Source organism: Populus euphratica, unplaced genomic scaffold (genome assembly GCF_000495115.2).
Source record: "Populus euphratica unplaced genomic scaffold, PopEup_1.0 scaffold1081.1, whole genome shotgun sequence".
Taxonomy (NCBI): Eukaryota; Viridiplantae; Streptophyta; class Magnoliopsida; order Malpighiales; family Salicaceae; genus Populus; species Populus euphratica.
In genome coordinates, this window is record NW_011500929.1 from 54,115 (window position 1) to 74,648 (window position 20,534).

At 30.7% G+C, this 20,534-nt stretch overlaps 1 protein-coding gene across 1 annotated transcript in view; it reads right to left on the minus strand.

The window, feature by feature from the left end:
* The window catches only part of LOC105116842 (uncharacterized ATP-dependent helicase C29A10.10c-like), an 8,289-nt gene extending 5,610 nt beyond the window's left edge, over positions 1–2,679 (minus strand). Inside the window, exons 1-2 of the mRNA XM_011014335.1 lie at positions 2,491–2,679; positions 18–1,095 (exon numbers count right to left, since the gene is read on the minus strand). Of these exons, the coding sequence (XP_011012637.1) occupies positions 18–943 (926 nt within the window). The 5' untranslated portion in view covers positions 944–1,095; positions 2,491–2,679. The remainder of the gene's footprint in view (positions 1–17; positions 1,096–2,490) is intronic.
* Between the last annotated feature and the right edge of the window lie 17,855 nt (positions 2,680–20,534).

Consider the following 20,534-nt stretch of genomic DNA (forward strand, 5'->3'; position numbering starts at 1 on the left):
CAGCAGGTTGAGGAACAGTACGAACCTCCTTCACAGTACGCATGACATTTGGCTGCCTTCTTGGTGTTGAACTTTTCATAATTCCAGCTTGCTTGACTTCATCTATATTAATCAACATGGTCTGCCTATTACGCTTTTTACCCAGCATTGCTTCTTTGTGTTGGTCTATCTTCCTCTTCCCCGGATTAGTTGAAAACTTAAGAGCATGACTTGCTTCAATACCTCTAACTTCACGTTGTTTTGAGACTGAGGCAATTTCTTCCTGACCATCCATACACACATCATCATTAGCATTTCCATTTGAATTTCGACTACCATTATTTTTATAATCATTCTGACCTTGATCCAGACCAGGTGAAACACGGTCACAGCTTTCAGACTTAGTGTTATTAATAACCTTAACACTGCTAGAAACATTCATGGAAACCATAACAGAAGTACCTTCTACTTCAGACATTCCTTGAAATTGAGAAGCTTTGCCCTTATGCATACTATTGCCAGCACACTCATTAGCAGTACCCTCTGCATCAGACCACTCACCTTCCTCTCTTTCCACAACTTTAATTTCAGCAGAACCAGATCCAGAACCAGAAGCTAGAGATTGTGCTTCTTTCTTATCATCATCAGTAATTGTTTTTGATGATGATGCTAATTTTGGATTCGGTTCCTCAGCCATCTTCTGTTCAAAACCCACTTCAGGGAAAAAAACATCCCCATCCCTGGGTCGAATAAAAGGCTGAAAACCGGATATAGATGATGCGTGCGAAAAGGCATGGTTGTTTCTTATTCCTTGGGGACCCATTGATGATACAAACATGTCAGAAGGGTGGGAATTTGCGGAAGGAAGTGCCTTGTGTGGCTGCAGGCATACAGCATGATCAATCTCATCATCCTCAGTTGGGGGTTCATTAAGATCAAATACTGGCCTTCCTCGGGAACCCATTTCATATGTATATGCATACAAACTGAATCTTCCACACGAGAATCTCTAATTGCTTGAGTATCTATTTTCTTCTTATCAAAGAATACCAGCCTTAAAGACATAAAAGAGCCCCTTGACAAGTTGGTCAAAGGAGTTGAACAATCATTGGATATCTGCAAATCCAATTCTTGTAAAATAAATAAGAAAGCAAAAGCAGCAGGTAATTTATTATACAATACAGAAAACATGCACGTACAAAGAACAGGTGTAAACGTATTAAAAAAGGCCCCGGTGGACAATCTTTCTAATAGCTAAGTAGTCAAGCCAATAAGGCATAATGCAATGGTTAAGGACTTGTGCTAAGGTTTCCCCACCAATCAGGAATCGGGGTCTCCCAATCACTAGCTAATATATGGAATGCTCATATTCAAATCCTTCTTTTCAGACCCATCAAAGTAAATTACCCAGTAAAATGCTAGCACTCATGCAAAATATGCACATGCCATGTCCTTAATCCCATCAATTAGCACCCAACACAAACCCTTCCATTTAGTTTCACTAACGCAAGAAAACCTAGTAGTCTCTACACATAATCTAAGCTTCAACTAAACAAACAAAAGAAATTAAAACTCGATATAAAGCTTCAAGCACCTGCAGCTTCAAGCCTGCAGCAGGTAAAACATAAGCAGCTAGCAAGGACGTTCCTTTCAACTTACTAATCACACCTATATTATCATTTGCTGTAACCAGTACTCATGGCAACATATCCCCAAATCTATATTTAAAAGCACATACATCCATAAGTAGAAAACCAAGCAATACTGGTCACAATTAGCTCTTTACCATACAAAATTGATAGTATCAATCCTATTTAAGAGCACACACAAAACTAAAAGAAATCGTATGCTACACGACTGTATCACAAAATAAAAAATCTCGTATAGAAAAAATCTAGCACTGAAAGAGGGATTCATGTTATAAACAAAGACCCAACAATGTCAATTCACTGAACCAAATTTAATAATAATAATAACAATAACAATAATAATAATAATAATCAAAACCCCAGATTACAAACCAAATCCCATTAACCACCACAAACAAATCAGAAACCCTCTCATTCCCTCAAAAGGACAACAAAACAGCATTCACTCACTGCTTTTTCATTAAATGATATCACAAATCAAACCAGATCCAAAAATCCTAATTTCATTCCCAAATCCACTAATAACTCGAATCCCTAACTTAACCCTAGAAGAAATTTTAGGGTTTCAATAAACAAACGAACTGACCTCTCCAGAAAACACCATCAAAATCAATCATTACTCCGATTACCACTCTTAACCTCCGCGGATCAATCATTATTGTATCTCGCATTAATCTCCAACTCAAACACGCGATTTATTATTTTATTCTAATTTCAATTTTATTTTTAAATTTCCTAGTTGTTTTTCGGTTCCGAGCATAAAATACCACTTCGAATAATAAAAAAAGTAAATTAAGAAAATAAATTAAATTAATATAAGTTAAAAATGGATAGCTGAAATTGAGAGAGATTATGTTTATACCTATTAAGAGCTGCTTTTGAATCTAACAAATAGTGTAGAGAGAGAGAGAGAGGTTGGCTCTAGAGAGTAAGAGAGGGACAGAGTAGAAACGCTTGAAAGCGAATGCAAAGTATGAGAGATGAGAGGTTGTGGTTATGGATTTATATAGGAAATAACGAGACCCCTCCATCCGGCCGGTTTTTTCTCCGTTCACCGTTAATTTATTCCATTACACATCTGTTTTTTTATTATTTTTATGTATCCTCCCAATGTAATGATATTTACAGAAACAGCCCTTGCCTTCCATCTCTTTGCTACGGATTGAGAATAGTGCAGTGCTAAGGATCATAGTTAATATGGGTATTCCGTAATTAACAATTTGGGTATTCCGTGCATAAACTTACACGGAAGAATCTTATGCTTCAGGCAATAATGGACGTCGATACAATGGCTGAGTGGGGCCTGGTGACTGCCACGTCTATGCACTTGCACCCATGGGTCTGATTGGCTATTTCTGTGTATTTTTTAAGTGTTAATGTGACACGTATTAGGATGAAAGTTTGGGCTTTTTGTGTAATTAATGAGATTTTAAGGGTAATTCAGGAGTCTGATATAAAATAGGTGAATTGATAATAATAACCCACCTGCGCCGAAAGAAGAGAGAATGCATAGTCCTGTCATTTTGACGACTTAATCTTCGTAGGTCAGGAGTAAGGAGGTGTGTTTTTACGAAATTGCCATTTGGATCTGGGAGAGTGTAGTGCACGGTTGATTGGTGTGTGTGGGGAAGTATGACGGATGCGTTGGGTTTTTGTTCGTGTTTTAGAAAATTGAGGTTCTTGTTGCTATACGCAACTTTTTGGTTAGTTAGCGAATTTATTAAAAATAAAAAATTAGCCAAGCATGTGTTTTGAGAGATTATTATGATTAAGGCAATAATTGGCATGATTATTTTTAAAATAATTTTTATTTTAAAATATGTTAAAAATATTTTTTATAATTTAAATTTTATTTTTAATATTAAAATATCAAAACAATATGAAAATATTAAGAAAAATTAATTTGAAATAAAAAATTAATTATTTTTAAAAATAAAAGGACTCTCCCAAAATGATGATCAAGATGGTCAAAACCAAGGGCGGGGGCGTGAATAGATTTCTTGGGAACAATTAGAAAACCATAAAATAAAATAAAATAATGATTCTTAATGGATTATATGAAAAATAGCAAAAATTAGGGACAAATATTGCATATTAGAAAACTTTGAGGAAACCATGGCCCGCTCAGGCTGCAAACCGTGACAACACAAAATATTCATTAAACATGAGATTTTAAGTTTGAATTTCTTAATAAAGTAACATCTCTCGGGAAAAACTTCAAATTAGATTTGGGTTTTCTACCATTGTTTCTGCTTTGATTGTTCCACTCTCTCTGGCAATAACAAATTCCTTATCAAAATAAAGGAATGTATAACCAGAAAGAGGAGGAGCTTAAGATAGTATATTTTTTTAATATTGTGTGCGGTTGTGTTTTCTTACTAGATGACCCAAAATATTTAAACAATTCAGTCATATAAATTACCTCATGCAATGTGGGCATCATAGTTATTAGTAAGAAATATCAGCTTATATGTGCTATAATTATATAGCTAATTACAGAAAAGCTAGGTGTTGCATTGACCTCTATAAGATCATAACACTAATTATGGTGTATGCTAGTGATGGGCTCTTTAGAAATTTGAGCGGGATTGGGATTTGATTTGTGTTGTGTTACTAGGGCACATAACTTATGAGGCTTGCCAATTTACTTAGGTGAAGGCTTATTATCGGAGAGGGTTGTCTCTAGCATGTGAGGTTGTCTTTGATAGATAATTGAGTTGTCCTGCTCTTTTAAACATAAATAAATGTTTATGTTTAAAAGACTTAACTAGAAGGAGGGAAAAACATTTATTATTGTATGCATGTTATGTTGCCTTCACATGGCTTTTGTTTTCCTAGATGCATACCCGCACTCCTTTTGTTAAGATGTCATGCATAGGATGTGAGAGTTTCGGCAAGCTGGGGAGGTTGGTTTTCTTGCACCTTTTAGGGCGAAGAGCAGTTTGACTTGAGATGAAGAATACTTTATAATCATGAAAGTCGTTTCAAGATAAGAATTGTGCTACTAACAATGGAGAATCAATAGAGAATTTATCCATGATAAATGTTTAGAGAGATCATTATTTAAAGACATTGGGATTTTGCACGAAGATTTTTTATGAGTATTTTGTTTGAAGATATAGAGATTTAATGTGGAGATTTTATTTAAAATCATGGAGATTTCATCAAAAATATTGAGTTTTAGATATATGCAGACAAGCAATATCATAAAGAAAAACATTTGGAGATTACTTAGGAAGGTAATATTAATTTTTTTATTAAAAAGTTTAAAAAATGTGGAATACTTGAAAACTATATAATGTAGGGTAATGCAACCTTTTTCTTTTGGAATTAACTACGATAGTAATTGCTCATAGTGCTTATTTAAAAAAAAAAAAATTATTCTCCAATTTTTTTTTCTTCCATTTGAATGCCTTTTGATTTTTTTTAAAAAATTTTATTCTTTAATATTTTAGTGATTTTAAATTGATCATTATAATTTATTTTAATTTATTTTTTATAAGATTATTATAATTTTAAATAAACATCTTGATATTTAGTTAATATTTCACTTTGCAAACATCTAATTTTATTAGAATATCATTAAATAAAATATTATTTTTTAAAAAAAGTTTTTAAACACAATGAAATCCATGATTTAACTTGCGAGTTTAACTAGTTAAACCGTGAAACTCGGATTGATCTAATATCCCATCATCTTAATATTAAAAAAATATCATGTTGAGATTATTTTTAAAGTTGAACCACACTTTTAACCATCGTTTCAGTTATCTTTAGACCCATCAAGTTGACTAAATCACGTAAAGACACCCAAAAATATTAGATTTGAACTCGGGTTAGACAAAAAATTAGATCAAGAGATTTCAAGGTTGACTCGCTTAATTAAATTTAATAACAATATCAAATAGTACTTTAAAAAAAAATCATCTCCAATTTCTTTTCTCTTGATTGAATCTTTATATATATTATCATTCAATATCAATATTTGATTAATTTTGAATTGGTTTTTAAAATTTATTTTACTTAGTTTTTTATAAGGTTATCATGATCTTAAACAAATATTTCAACATTTGATTGTTGCTCAATTTTGTAAAATTTATTTTTATTATCATATCATTAAGCAAAAAACAATTAAAAAATAGAGTTATTAAACCTAACCGAATCCATGATTTAAGTTACAAGTTTGATGGTTAAGTCGCGAAGTCTACATGGATTTAATATCTTAATATCTTAATATATAAAAAAAATATCATCTTAATTTTTTAAGCTAAATATTTTTTTTTATCAATTATATAAATTATTTTTAAACTTATCACATCAATTATATTAAATCCAATAACTATCACATAAGTCAGTTTTAAACTGGAGTGAGGGTCTTGATATAAACCTAGGGAAATACTATTTTAAGTAAATAAGAAATACACCTTTAATTACAATGTTCCACATGTTGCATATAATATCTTCAATAAACCAAGCATATCCAAATTCGAATTCTAACTCCAGCGTATGATTGTTTTCTCTTCCATTAATTTAAATTAAATGATAAAACCGCGATAAAAACACATGATTCCTAAGCCACGATTCCTACGAAATTGATATTTCCAGGATACCTTCAGGATAGTATTGATTTGAATATGTGATTAGAGGGTGTAAATGGAAGCGTTGGGGAGCAATTCGAAGTATCCCCGAATTCCACAAGCCCAGCTCTGGAAAAATCCCCCAAAATAATCCCGTTGCTTGTATCATGTAAGCTCATGAGAAAAAGATTTAGGCAATTTTTATCGAATGTCCATAAAATCTAGCAATTCAATCCAATGTAAATAGTTACCAATATTAAAAAAATTAAGAAATAAATAAATAATTTTTTCAAAAACGAAGATAAATTCTCATTTTTTGAAGGAATGAAAAAATATTATTTATAAAAAAATAAAACACAAAAAATCTTAAGAAATAAAAAAATAAACAACATTCAATTAGAGAATTTTTAATAATTAAAAGAACTAGTTTCTTAGAAACATTAAAATGTTGAATATTTTTAAGAGATAAAAATTGAAATTATTAGATGAAAATTTTTCAAAAATATCTCAACCATCTTAGAATTTACTTTTTTAAAGAAAAATATAAATTTTTGGAAATATAAACCATTTTTATTCCTTAAACATTTTTTTTCATATTTTTCTTTTCACTCTTTTTTAAATAATTTTTTATTTCTTAAAAATTCTCAAAAAATTTAATCAGTAGACATCTTACATTTAATGAAAGTTACTTAAATTGAATTGACTACATCTTGTAAGCATAGGATAAAATCTAAGAGTTATTTTTGTTTTTTTACATATTATTGATATTTTTTACATGTAAAGGCATCTTTTACATGTCACATTATACATATATATAATTTATAGTGGTTTATTATTAGTTTGGTTGATCAATATATTTTTCCTGTATAAATTTCATTGTTTATAAACTTTAACCAGTGTATTGGTATGTCATGAACCTTTTCTTATTTATTTACTGAAAATATATATTTTTTTTGAAGTGGTTTTTATGAAAAGTGAATTTTTAAAAAGTTAATTATTTTTTATGTTTAATAATGTCATGAAAAATGAGTTAGAAAAAAACTTTTTATTGTTTGATTATATCATAAAAAATAAACTGGAAAATTACTCATTAATATTTTAATTTATTTTTCAAGTTTATTTAACATGTATAAACATTAAATATAATTATTTGACCGGTTATAAGAAAAGAATGAGACATAAAAATATAATTGTAGAAAAATAATTTATTATATCATGTATGACAAAGTTAATATTAACTAGGATTTAAATTGATAGGAATTTAAAGTTTGTAAAAACTCTAAAATTGTTAGAATTATGCAATAATAAATCAATATTTATTAGAGTTTTATAATTGTTAGAAGTTAGCTAGGTGATTAGTTTTTATTTTAGTTAGAAAAAGATAAAAGTTATTGTTTAAATAGGATTTGTAAAATTATGTATAGTCAGTCACCTTAGACATTCAAAATTACATAGAAAAAAAATAAAAAATAAAAAAAAGTAAGCTATTGTGTTTTTGAAAAAGCAAAACTAACATGAGTTTTGTTTAACAATTGATATTAGAGCTTATAGGTTAAAAAGGAGGACAAATAGGTTGGAAAGAAGGAAAGGCACACGTGAAATAACTTTATTTTTTGTATATCTCCTAAAATAGTGACAACAACAATAAGATTTAATAGTAGTATTAATAATAATAACAACAACAATAAAGAAGAAGAAGAAGAAGAGAAGTTCATAAGAACTTTAAGATAGAAGATCAATATAAGGATTAAATAATGATAAAAATAAATGACAGGATTAGAGGATCCACTAATGGCGTTTCAAACAAGTATAACATAAACTCTTTTTATTACTCAAATGTAAACCACATACAAAAAAGGTTCCAATCAGATTATAAATTGTTAACATGATTACATTAGTTATCATATTCGAATAATGTTACTTGTAAATGTTGTCAAGTATTTATGATTATAACTTATGTTAACAACAAATCAAGTTCCTTTCATAGCACATGTATCGATTATACTATACAGGTATTTTGATATGGAAACTAAGATGTCTAAAAATATGGCAAATGCCTCCTTTTATAGGCCAAAATTAGGAACAATTGATTTGATAACTAATTATTCAGTGGATGGCCAACTCTTGACTTGGTAATAATTTTTATCTTTTTGTTTGCCTAAAACATCATTGATAATGTTAGAATTTGAACCAGATTTCCACATGAAAGTTCAGGAAATTGTCTCAACTTCTCAGGAAAAAAACTTTAAGGTCATTTGGACTTCTAAAACTCAAAATATGGGTCAAACACTGAACGTATCTGGGTTGCAAGATAGATTCAGACTTTTATGTTGTTGCTGAGATTTAGACTTCCAAACAACAAAACTAAGTCTTTCCTTCGACATGAAAGTTTGAGGCCTATGTCTTAGCTTTCCATTCATATAAAGTAGATCTAACTCTAAGATCTACAGCTCTAGATATGACCCAATTACCAAATAATGTTCTAGTTTGGACTACACTAGCATTTCTTTTCTAAGTTTAGCCCTATCTTTGTACTTTCAATTTCAATACTTTAACTCATCAATCAATCCATTCAATTATGTGATAGGCCTGCATTTAGGATGAACATTTATCATAAATTAAAGAAATCTTATGGTATCAGACTTGTATTATAAAACATACTTTAGTTAAGAAGTTATTGATACTTCATGATGATATAAAATCTTAATAAAAATGCACTTTTAAGTATTAATCACATTCCCCAACTAGCTTATTACTAGTCCCTAATAATAAAAACGTTAAAATAAAAAAAATTATAAATTCTATAAAGTAAGGCATTCATCATTCAACTTCCATTAATCTATCTAGATAAACAAACTCTCATTAAATTTATATATATACTCAATGCCTCTTAAACAAAATATTAATAAACCTTCCTTTTATGATCAATATATCAACACATAGTTATGAGACTTTACTTGGAAGTAAACAAAATTTTTATTCTAATGTTTAAGGTTAACTTCCTACAATTGAGATTATTATATTTTCTTCTCTTTTTTTATTTTTTTATTTTTTTAATATATATATAACTTAAAAACATATATATATAACTTAAAAACACAATGCATCTTTAACCCATGTAATGAGCTTTCAGCTAATGACTCCCAAACTAGTTAGTCTTAGAGCATTAGGTGTTGAGACATCCCTACAAACTTAGTAACTCGGGTTGTAGATACTGATACATAAATAGTGTAATGTTTGATTCCTTAAACTTTTCTTCTTAACCCATGTAACAACCATTAGGCCAATAGCTCCCAAGTTAGTTGACTTTTGCGTGTTAGGTGTTAAAACACCCCTTCGCCCTTAATTGCATAGGTTAGGGAGGCTACAAAACCAAACTTATATATGTTTTTATTATCAATATTTTTTTATTTTTTTTAGATTTATATACTATCAATTTCCCTTAGTTATTACCTTTAACAAAATAACATAAATAATGTAATAATTCAATGTGCAACCCACAATCATGTGTGTGAAAATGAAGGTTTAAGAATACATGTTAAATAAGTATATAAGCAGAATTAAGTGATAATAATGCGAGAGTTTGTAAATTTGAATATTTCAAGAAGTATTTTGTTAGATCTTGTTATGAATATTGCAAATAACCTTTGAAAAATATTTACCAAGGTACATCTCAAGAGTCAATAAAATTCCTCCTTACTCTCCAATCTTAGTGATAATAGTTTTGCAAATGGTTTATGATATATAAAACACAATTAGTTTTTTTTAAAATATCAACTACTACCTTCCCCCCCAACCAAAACAAGACATTGTCCTCAATGTCATAAGGTAGAAAGATAAAGTATAGAAGACATCACCTGAAACACTGAATATTGACAAACCTAAAACACATTTAAACACGTATAAGAAATATAAAAACAAAATAATATACTATTAAGAAAACTAAAAAAAAAACACAAGGATCCACAAATGAAGGCTCAAATTCAATCTAAGCTTTTTACTACCTTTCTTAGTTGACCAATTTATGCGACTTATAGAGGGATCAATTACAGGAGCGAAAGATTGTAATTGGTCAATCAATTGTTTAGTAGTAGCAGTAGAGATTATAATTTATCGTGCCGAAGATGTTATAAATTCATGTTCCATAACATGATCAAGAAAAGACAACAATTTATTATAAAAACCATTAACATTTAACAAGCATATGGGTTTATGGTGAATGTGTAGTTGGGCCCAAGAGAAAATATGAAAGATCTCTTCCAATGTGCCCAGACCATCTGGTAAGGCAATTGACACGACTAAAAGATTGATGTTTTCTCCCAAGTGCAGGAGTGTTGAAGTAATAAATAACCCGGCAAGACCGGGGTCGAACCACAAGGAGGTTAATTGTATAAATTATAAACAACAATAACAACAACAACAACAATAATAATAATAGTAGTAGTAGTAGTAGTAGTAATAGTAGTAGTAGTAGTAATAATAATAAAAATAAAGAAAGATAAGAAGATGAGAACTTGGAGATGGAATATTAATGTAAGGATTAAACGATGATAATAACAAATGTCAAGGTTAGATGATTCACTAATGGTATGTCAAACAAGTATAGTATAAACTCTTATTATTCAATTGGAAACCACACACAAAGGTGATTCCAATCAGATTATATATTATTAACATGATTACATTAGTCATCTTATTCGATTAATGCTACTACTTGTAAATCTCGTCAAGCATTCATGATTATAACTTATGTTAACAACAAATCAAGTTCATTTCATAACTCAGGTGTAGGTTATACCCTCCAATATGCACTATGAATGTGCTAAGCATTTGTTGTACCAAGTGTTATACAACATAAATCAAGATTAGTCATTTAACAAGCAAAGTATTAAAGAGTAAACAAGATAACAAATACAAAACATGTGAGTATCAAACATTAAAGCCCATATTAAGTTTACATTATACTTACTCTTACACTATTAGTGTAACCTTTTCACCTTGACATAATAAACTTAGCTAGACATAATGAAAGAAAGAAAAATAAATAAACAAAATAAGAACATAAATAAGATAGAAGTTAACTAAGTAAATGAAAGGAAATGAAAGACATAAACTTTATATTAATGAAAGCAAAGCATACACATTACAAAAAATACAAAGAGAGAAAGCAAGAGCATGATCTTGATCCGGAAACCAAGATGCCTAAATGCATGGCAAATGCCTTCTTTGATAGGCCAAAATTGGAAACTATTGATTTGATGACTAATTGATGAGTGGGTGACCAACTCTTGACTTGGTAACAATCCTTATCTTCTCTTGTCTGCCCAAAACGTCATTGATAACTTCAAAATTGGAGCCACTTGAAACATGAAAGTTGTAGGAAATTGTCTCAGCTTTCTTTTATAAAAAATTCAGCTCATTTCGACTTCTAGAACTTCAGATATGGCTAAAATACTGAACAGTGCTCGGGCTGGAGGATAAATTCGGGCTTCTTTGTTGTTGCTACAATTTGGACTTGAAAATGGCCTTTTTAGATCTTTGGCTCCATATGAAAGTTGTAGGCCTATGTCTTACCTTTCCATCCTTATAAATTGGACCTAAATCTGAGATCTACAGCTCTAGATATGACCTAATTACCGAACAGTATTCCGGTATGGACTGCATCGACATCTCTTTTCTAAGTTTGGTCATCTCTTTGCGCTTGCAATTTAAGTTCTTAAAGTCATCAATCAATCCTTTCATTTATATGATATGCCTGTATTTAAAATGAACATTTACCATAAATTAAAGGTATCTTATATTATTAGATATATTATTATAAAACATGTTTTAGTTAAGAAGTTATTGATACTTCAAGTGCAAAATGATGATATAAAACCATGATAAAAATGCACTTTTAAGTACTAATCAACAATGAAGACATTAACATGTTTAAACATTACATTCATTCGATCTGACATTGTGAAGACCTATAGTTCCTCTCTAATTATTTTTCTAATGATGTTCTTTTGTGCTAAAGCTTTGAGAACAACCTCTAAAATTTGACCATATCCTAAAAATATAGCTATTGATACTCCCCCCATTAACCTGAGGCTGCCTCCCCCATACACTAAATGAATCTTTCTCTCAGCTAGTACCTGATTAAGATGAATTGTTGATTCTAAAAACTCTATTTCCTTCTTAGAACTGAATCCAATGAAAACATAAATGTTTTTTATGTGATAACTTAAGAAACCTGCCCTTTCTACACCCTTCTTTATTTGTTAAATATATGGGTTGAGTAGAAATGAAGGGAAAAAAAGAGAAGATTTTATAGATGAAAAATTGAAAATACAATCATACCACTTATATGTTGGCCAACTAGAGTCTCTCTCTCTCTCTTTTTTTTTTTTTGAAAACATGTGTATGTATAAGTAGTTGTGATTGTGGCTTATATCTTCCCTTGATTTTACGTCCAAAAATGACTTAAACGCCCTCTATGAGTCGGGGATAAGCTTTTCATCCAATTTTCTTAAAAACTAGCAAACATGGTCTTTTTTTAATCAGTTTCCTTGACTATGCCAAGCATGTTCTTTATGAAAATGGAGTCATAAGTCATGAATTGCACGATGTATATCTCCACTATGATGAGACTTAAGAGTTAATAGAAGATTATCTACAGACTTTCTGTGTTTTGAAATAAATCCCACCTTTTGATAATTTTCACAGGTTTTGCGAAATGCATGTGAGTCCTTAAACATAGTGGGCCAGTAAAATCTATTTTGTAAGATTTTTGTAGTTTTTTTTTTTGCTAAGAAAAGATCCTCACATGCTTTAGAGTGACAAAATTTAATGACACTACTTACCTCATTGTCGGGAATACATCTTTGAAATATCTGATCAGGACAATATTTGAATAAGTAAAGGTTATTCAAATAAAAGTTCTTCACTTCGTTCAAGAACTTTCTTTTATCTTGGGTATCCAAATGAGCTGGCAAAAATCTTGAAGTAAGAAAATTGATATTTTTTTGCAAACCAAGGCATTGAACTAAGAGAAAGTAAGGATTCGTCAGGAAAATAATCATCGATTGGTGTGATATTGGATGTCGAATCTGTTGTTACTCTTAACAAATATCCACATAAACATTTTCGATGCCTTTTTCATCCATGATTTCTTCCTGATAATAAATCATTTGCAAATCTTCAGATTCATCCAACTCAATTTTACTCAAAGTAGACTCAAGTTGATTATAAACTAATTCTTCAATATGACTTACTTCTTGTAAATCATCATCATATCCAGATTGCTTGTAAATGTTGAAAATATTCATCCCCAATATCATATTTCCAAATGATAGCTTCATCAGTCCATTTCTATACTTAAATAATGCGTTAGAAGTTGCAAGAAATGAACGTCCTAAAATAATAAGAAATGAATTACATGCTTCAATAGATTATGTTTCCAAGACAATAAAATCCACAGAATAAATTAATTTATCAACTTATACTAACACATCTTTAACTAATCCTCTAAGCACTTTTATAGATCTATCAACAAGTAAGAGAGTCACAAAAGTTGGTTTTAACTCATCTATATTGAGACTTTGAAAAACTACATATGAAAGTAAATTCACACTAGTTCTAAGATCAAGTAAAGCTTCTTCAATTCTATGTTTTCTAATAAAGCATGAAATTATAGGACAACTAGGGTCTTTATATTTCAAAACATTATTGTTTTAAAGAATAACACTTACTTGTTCAACTAAAAAAACTTTTCTTTTTTACATTTAGTTTTCTCTTCACAATACACAGATCTTTAAAAAATTTAGCATAAGAAAGAATCTATTTAATAGTATCCAACAAAGGTATATTGATCATTACCTGTTTGAAAGTTTCAAAGATTTCAGAGTTATGATTGACTTTTCTTTGTTTGGTCATAACATGAGAAAATAAAAGTGTTGGCAGGGAATTAGTCTTTTCTTTGCAATTTTCATATTCAACCCCCCTTCCTTACCCTCACAGATTAACTTATCATCTTTCTCATAAGGTTTAAGAGTGGGTTTTACGATAATCTTACCACTACGGAGAGTAGTGATTGATTTGACTTGATTCATGTGTTGACTTCTAGAACTACTTGTATTTGTATTGTATTGCCTCTAAGGATTTTGTTATGGTTGAGATGGAAACTTACCTTTCTCTTAGAAACTAAGAGTAAATGTCAATTTTGCAAGAGTATCTTTAAAATCTGTCATGCTTTAAGCAAGTTTAATATTGATTGTCTCTTACTTTTCAATGAATACATGTAATGTTTCCTCAAGATTTCTTCTAGGAGGTAGAGCATAAAGAGGTATATATGTAAAAGAGCATAAAGAGCATAAAGAGGTATATTTTTAATTGACCAATCTTTTTTTATTCCAGTGCCTTGACTTTTCTAGCTAAAGATGCAAACTTGGCTTGGAGGTCATGATATTTCCTAAGGTTGTACATACCTCCACTATATGTATGAGGTTTGAGTTTTATACGGTGCCTCATAAGTACCTGCAGTGTCCCAATTTTAAGCATTTTCAGCTAATAAGTCTAATTGCTTCATTAGGGTCTTTATCTTTAAAAGTTCTATTGCACATCAATTCAACCACTTGCCTATCTTTAGGCGTTAACCCTTCATAAAAATATGAAACCAATCTTCACATTTCAAAACCATAATAACAGCAAGTATTAAGCAAGTCTCGATATCTATCCCAATATTGGTAAAATGTTCCTCCTGGTTTTTGAGTGAAAGTGGTAATTTATCTTTTAAAAGAGTTTGTTCTATGAGAAGGGAAAAACTTCTTTAAAAACTATTGTTGCATTTCATCCCAAGTACGAATGAATCCAAGTCTTAAATTTTATATTGATGTTTTAGCTTTATTTTTTAATGAAAAAGAAAAAGGCTTTAATTGGAAACCACACATAAAGGAGGTTCCAATCAGATTATAGATTGTTAACATGATTACATTAGTCATCTTATTCGATTAATGCTAGTACTTGTAAATCTTGTCAAGCATTCATGATTATAACTTATGTTAACAACAAATCAAGTTTCTTTCATAGCTTAGGTGTCGGTTATATCATACAGTATGAACTATGAAAGTGCCAAGCATTTGTTGTACCAAGTGTTATACAACATAAATCAAGATTAGTCATGTAACAAGCAAAGTATTAAAGAGTGAACAAGATAACAAATATAAAACATGTTAGTAGCAAACATTAAAGTCCATATTAAGTTTACATTATCCTTATTCTTACACCATTAGTGTAACCTTTTCCCCTTGACATAATAAACTTAGCTAGACATAAAGAAAGAAAGAAAAATAAATAAACAAAATAAGAACATAAATAAGATAGAAGTTAACTAAGTAAATGAAAGGAAATGAAAGGCATAAACTTTATATTAATAAAAGCAAAGCATAAACATTACAAAAAATACAAAGAGAGAAAGCAAAAGCATGATCTTGATCTGGACACCAAGATACCTAAATGCATGGCAAATGCCTCCTTTTATAGGCCAAAATTGGAAACTATTGATTTGATGACTAATTGATGAGTGGGTGGCCAACTCTTGACTTGGTGACAATCCTTATCTTTTCTTGTCTGCCCAAAACGTCATTGATAACATCAAATTTAGAGCCACTTGTAAACATGAAAGTTGTAGGCAATTGTCTCAGCTTTCTTGTGTAAAAACTTTAGCTCATTTGGACTTCTAGAACTCCAAATATGGCTAAATTACTGAATAGTGCTCGGGCTGGAGGACAGATTCAGGCTTCTTTGTTGTTGCTACAATTTGGACTTGAAAATGGCCTTTTTAAATCTTGGGCTCCATATAAAAGTTGTAGGCCTATGTCTTACCTTTCCATCCATATAAATTAGACCTAAATCTGAGATCTATAGCTCCAGATATGACCCAATTATCGAATAATGTTCTGGTTTGGATTGCACCGACATCTCTTTTCTAATTTTGGTCATCTCTTTGTCCTTTCAATTTCAGTTCTTAAATTCATCAATCAATCCTTTCAATTATATGATAGGCCTGTATTTAAAATGAACATTTACCATAAATTAAAGGTATCTTATATTATTAGATATATTATTATAAAACATGTTTTAGTTAAGAAGTTATTGATACTTCAAGTGCAAAATGATGATATAAAACCATGATAAAAATGCACTTTTAAGTACTAATCACACACCCCAACCAGCTTATTACTAGTCCCTAGTAATCAAAGCGTTAAAATAGAAAAACAATTTGTAAATTCCACAAAGCAAGGTATTCATCATTCAACTTCTATTAATCTATCCAGATAAACAAACTCTCATTAAATTTATATATCTGCTCAATACCTCTTAACAAGATATTCATAAACCTTTCTTTTGTGCTCAATGTATCAACACATAATTATGGGGCTTTTCTTGGAAGAAAACAAAAATTTTGTTCTAATGTTTAAGGTTAACTTCCTTGGGTTGGGATTATTATTTTTGTTTTTTTTTTCTTCTTGTTTTTTTTTTAAAAAATATATATACATACAATTTAAAAACACCATGCATCTTTAACCCATGTAACGAGCTTTCGGCTAATGACTCCCAGATCAGTTGGTCTTAGGGCATTAGGTGTTTAGACACCCCTACGAGTTTAGTAACTCGGGTCGCAGATACTGATATGTAGATAGTGCAATGTTTGATTCCCTTAAGCTTTTCTCCTCAACCCATGCAACAAGCGTTGGGCCAATAGCTCCCAAGTCAGTTGACTTTAGGGTATTAGGTGTTAAAACACTCCTTCGGGCTTAATTGCTTAGGTTAGGGAGGCTATGAAACCAAACTTATCTACATTTTTATTATTATCATTTTTTTTCTTTTTTCTTTCTTTTTTCTTTTTTTTTTATTATATACAATCCCTTTCCCTTAGTTGTTACCTTTAACAAAGGAACATAAATAATGTAATAATCCAATATGCAACCCATAATCATATGTTAAAGTGTGTGTGTGTAAATTAAGGTTTAAGAATACATGTTAAATAAGTATATGAGCAGAATTAAGTGATAACAATGCGAGAGTTTGTAAACCTGAATATTTCAAGAAGTATTATAATAGACCTTGTTAAGAATGGTTACTAAGATGCGTCTCAAGAGTAACTTTAACAAAAGAGCTCCTTTACTCTACCATCCTAGTAACAACAATTATGCACATGCTTTATGAAATGAAAAATAATTTTTTTTTATCAACTACTACCCTCTCCCCCCAACCAAAACGAGACATTGTCTTCAATGTTTAAAGGTAGAAAGATAGAGTATAGAAGATATCACCTGAAATAACGAACACTGACAAACTTGAAACACACTGAAACAAAAATAAGAAATAACAAAACACAATAATAAAACCAAAAGACATAAAAATTCAAAAATAAAGGCTCAAATTCAATCTAAGTTTTTTACGGTTTTCCTTAGTTGACCAATTTATGTGACTCATGGAAGGATCAATTACAGGAATGAAGGATTGTAGTTGGTCAATTAATTGTTCAGCAGTAGCAACAGAGATTATGATTTGTCGTGCAAAAGATGTTAGAAATTCCTATTCCACAACATGATCAAGAAAAGACAACAACTTATCATAATAACCATTAACATTTAACAAACCTATGGGTTTATAGTGAATATGCAGTTGGACCCAAGAGGAAATATGAAAGATCTCTTCCAATGTACCTAGACTACTTGGTAAAGCAATGAAGGCATCAGCATGGTTAAACATTGCATTCATTCGAGCCGACATTGTGGAGACCTGAAGTTCATTTCCAATTGTTTTTCCAATGATGTCCCCTTGTGCTAAAGCTTCGGAGACAACCCCCAAAACTTGACTACCTTTTAAAAATGCAGTTATTGACACACCTCCCATTAACCCAAGACTGCCTCCCCCATACACTAAATGAATCTTTCTCTCAGCTAGCACTTGACCAAGATGATTTGCTGATTCTAAAAACTCATTTTCTTTCCCAGGACTAGATCCACCAAAAACACAAATATTTCTTATATGATGACTTGAGGAACTTGCCATTTCTACACACTTCTGTATTTGTTGAATGTATGGGTTGAGTAGAAATGAAAGGAAGGAAGAGAAGGTTTTATAGATGAGAAATTAGAAAGGCAATCATAACACCTATATGTAGGCCAGCTGGAGTCTCACACACTCTCTCTCTCTTTTTATTTATTTATTTATTTACTTTTAAAAAAGCATGTGCATGTACAGGTAGTTGTGATTATGACTCATATCTTCCCTGGGTTTTACATCCAAGAACGGCTTAAACGCCCTCTATGGGTCAAGGATAGGCTTCCCATCCAGTTTTCTTAAAAACTGGCAAACAAGGTCTTTTTTAGTCAGATTCTCAAGACTAAGTCGATCATGTTCTTTATGAAATAGTGGCCATAAATAATGAATTACATGATGCACATCTCCACTAGGATGCATCTCAAGAGTCAATAGAAGATTATCTAAAGACTCCTTACTCAGGCCATCCTTAATGAATTGTATTTTATCTTCACGGTTTATAGATATCATTCCTAAAGAACGACATTGTGTATTACAAGTCCATCTAACACATCGATGATAGACTTTCAGTCGTTTTGCACGACGTTTCTTTGCAAAAGTGTTTTTACCTGTTCCAGGCATGTGTGAAATGAAGGAGTTAGAGGACTCACCTGATAATCGAACCTTTGCTTCAATCAACCAGCGAATATCTTCAGGAATTCCATGATTCATTAACAATCTCAATCTTACACATCTAGCACGGTAAATTTTTGTAATTGCATTTTAAGGCAGAGCGGGAAAATACTTTTTCAATTTGTCAAGATTAGTGTCCATTTTCAAATGAGAATTGGAAGAGAGATTCAAAGAATTGCATAAATATATACACAAATATCAGTTATTGTGGGAAACTAAAAGAACCGACTTAAGTCACGGAGTACCGTTGTCCGCCATTTGATCGGGGTGAGAGAAACTAGCAAAAATCACTCAAAAGAAACACAAAAACAATGTGAGAAAAACAAAATAATCAACATTTATCTACAAGATCATTCCAACTAGTTAATTCATTTTCACTAGGAAAATTATCAAAGTAAGCTTTCGAACGATGTCCATTTTTCTTAAAATCATTGTCATTCATTGAATTCTCAATATCACAGGCCCCATAAGGATTGCTCCATCTTGGTCTTAGCTCTCTAGGGAATGCATAGAGTTGAGAATTATAAAACAAAACTTTTTGACCAGTATCAACTTTTTGATAATTTTCACAAGTTTTGCACAATGCATGCGGTCCTTGAACATTGTGGGCCAATAAAATCCATTTTGAAAGATTTTTACAGCTGTTTTTTTTAACGAGAAATAACTTCTACATGCTTCAGAATGACAAAGTTTAATGGCATTACTTACCTCATTGTCAGGAATGAATCTTTGAAATATTTGCTCAGGATAATATTTGAATAAGTTAGGGTCATCACAATAAAAATTCTTCACTTCGTTCAAAAACTTTTCTTTGTCTGGAGTACTCCAATCAGCTGGCAAATCTCCTAAAGCAAGAAAATTGATATTTTTATCATACCAAGGCATTGGACTAAGAGAAAGTAAGGATTCGTTAGGAAAGTAATCATCGATTGGTGTGATGTCAGATGTCGAATCTATTATCACTGTTGACAAAAGATTCGCATCAACATTTTCAGTGCTTGTTTCATCCGTGATTTCTTCCTTAGAATAAATCATTTGCAAATCTTCATATTCATCTAACTCATTTTTACTTAAAGTAGATTCAAGTTGATCATAAACTAATTCGTCAATATGATCTACTTCTTGTAAATCATTATCATCTCCAGGTTGCTTGCAAATGTTGAAAATATTCATCTCCAATGTCATGTTTCCAAATGATAGCTTCATCAGTCCATTCCTACAATTAATCAATGCATTAGAAGTTGCAAGAAATGGACGTCCTAAAATAACAGGAAATGAATTGCATACTTCAACAAGTTGTGTGTCCAAGACAATAAAATCCACAGGATAAATGAATTTATCGACTTGTACTAACACATCTTCAATTATTCCTCTAGACACTTTTACAGATCTATCGACAAGTAAAAGAGATATAGAAGTTGGTTTTAACTCACCTAGATTGAGACTCTAAAAAACTGAATATGGAAGTAAATTCACACTAGCACCAAGATCAAGTAAGGCTCTTTCAATTTTTTGTTCTCCAATAAAGCAAGAAATTATAGGACAACCAGGGTCTTTATATTTCAAAGCATTATTGTTCTGAAGAATGGCACTTACTTGTTCGGCT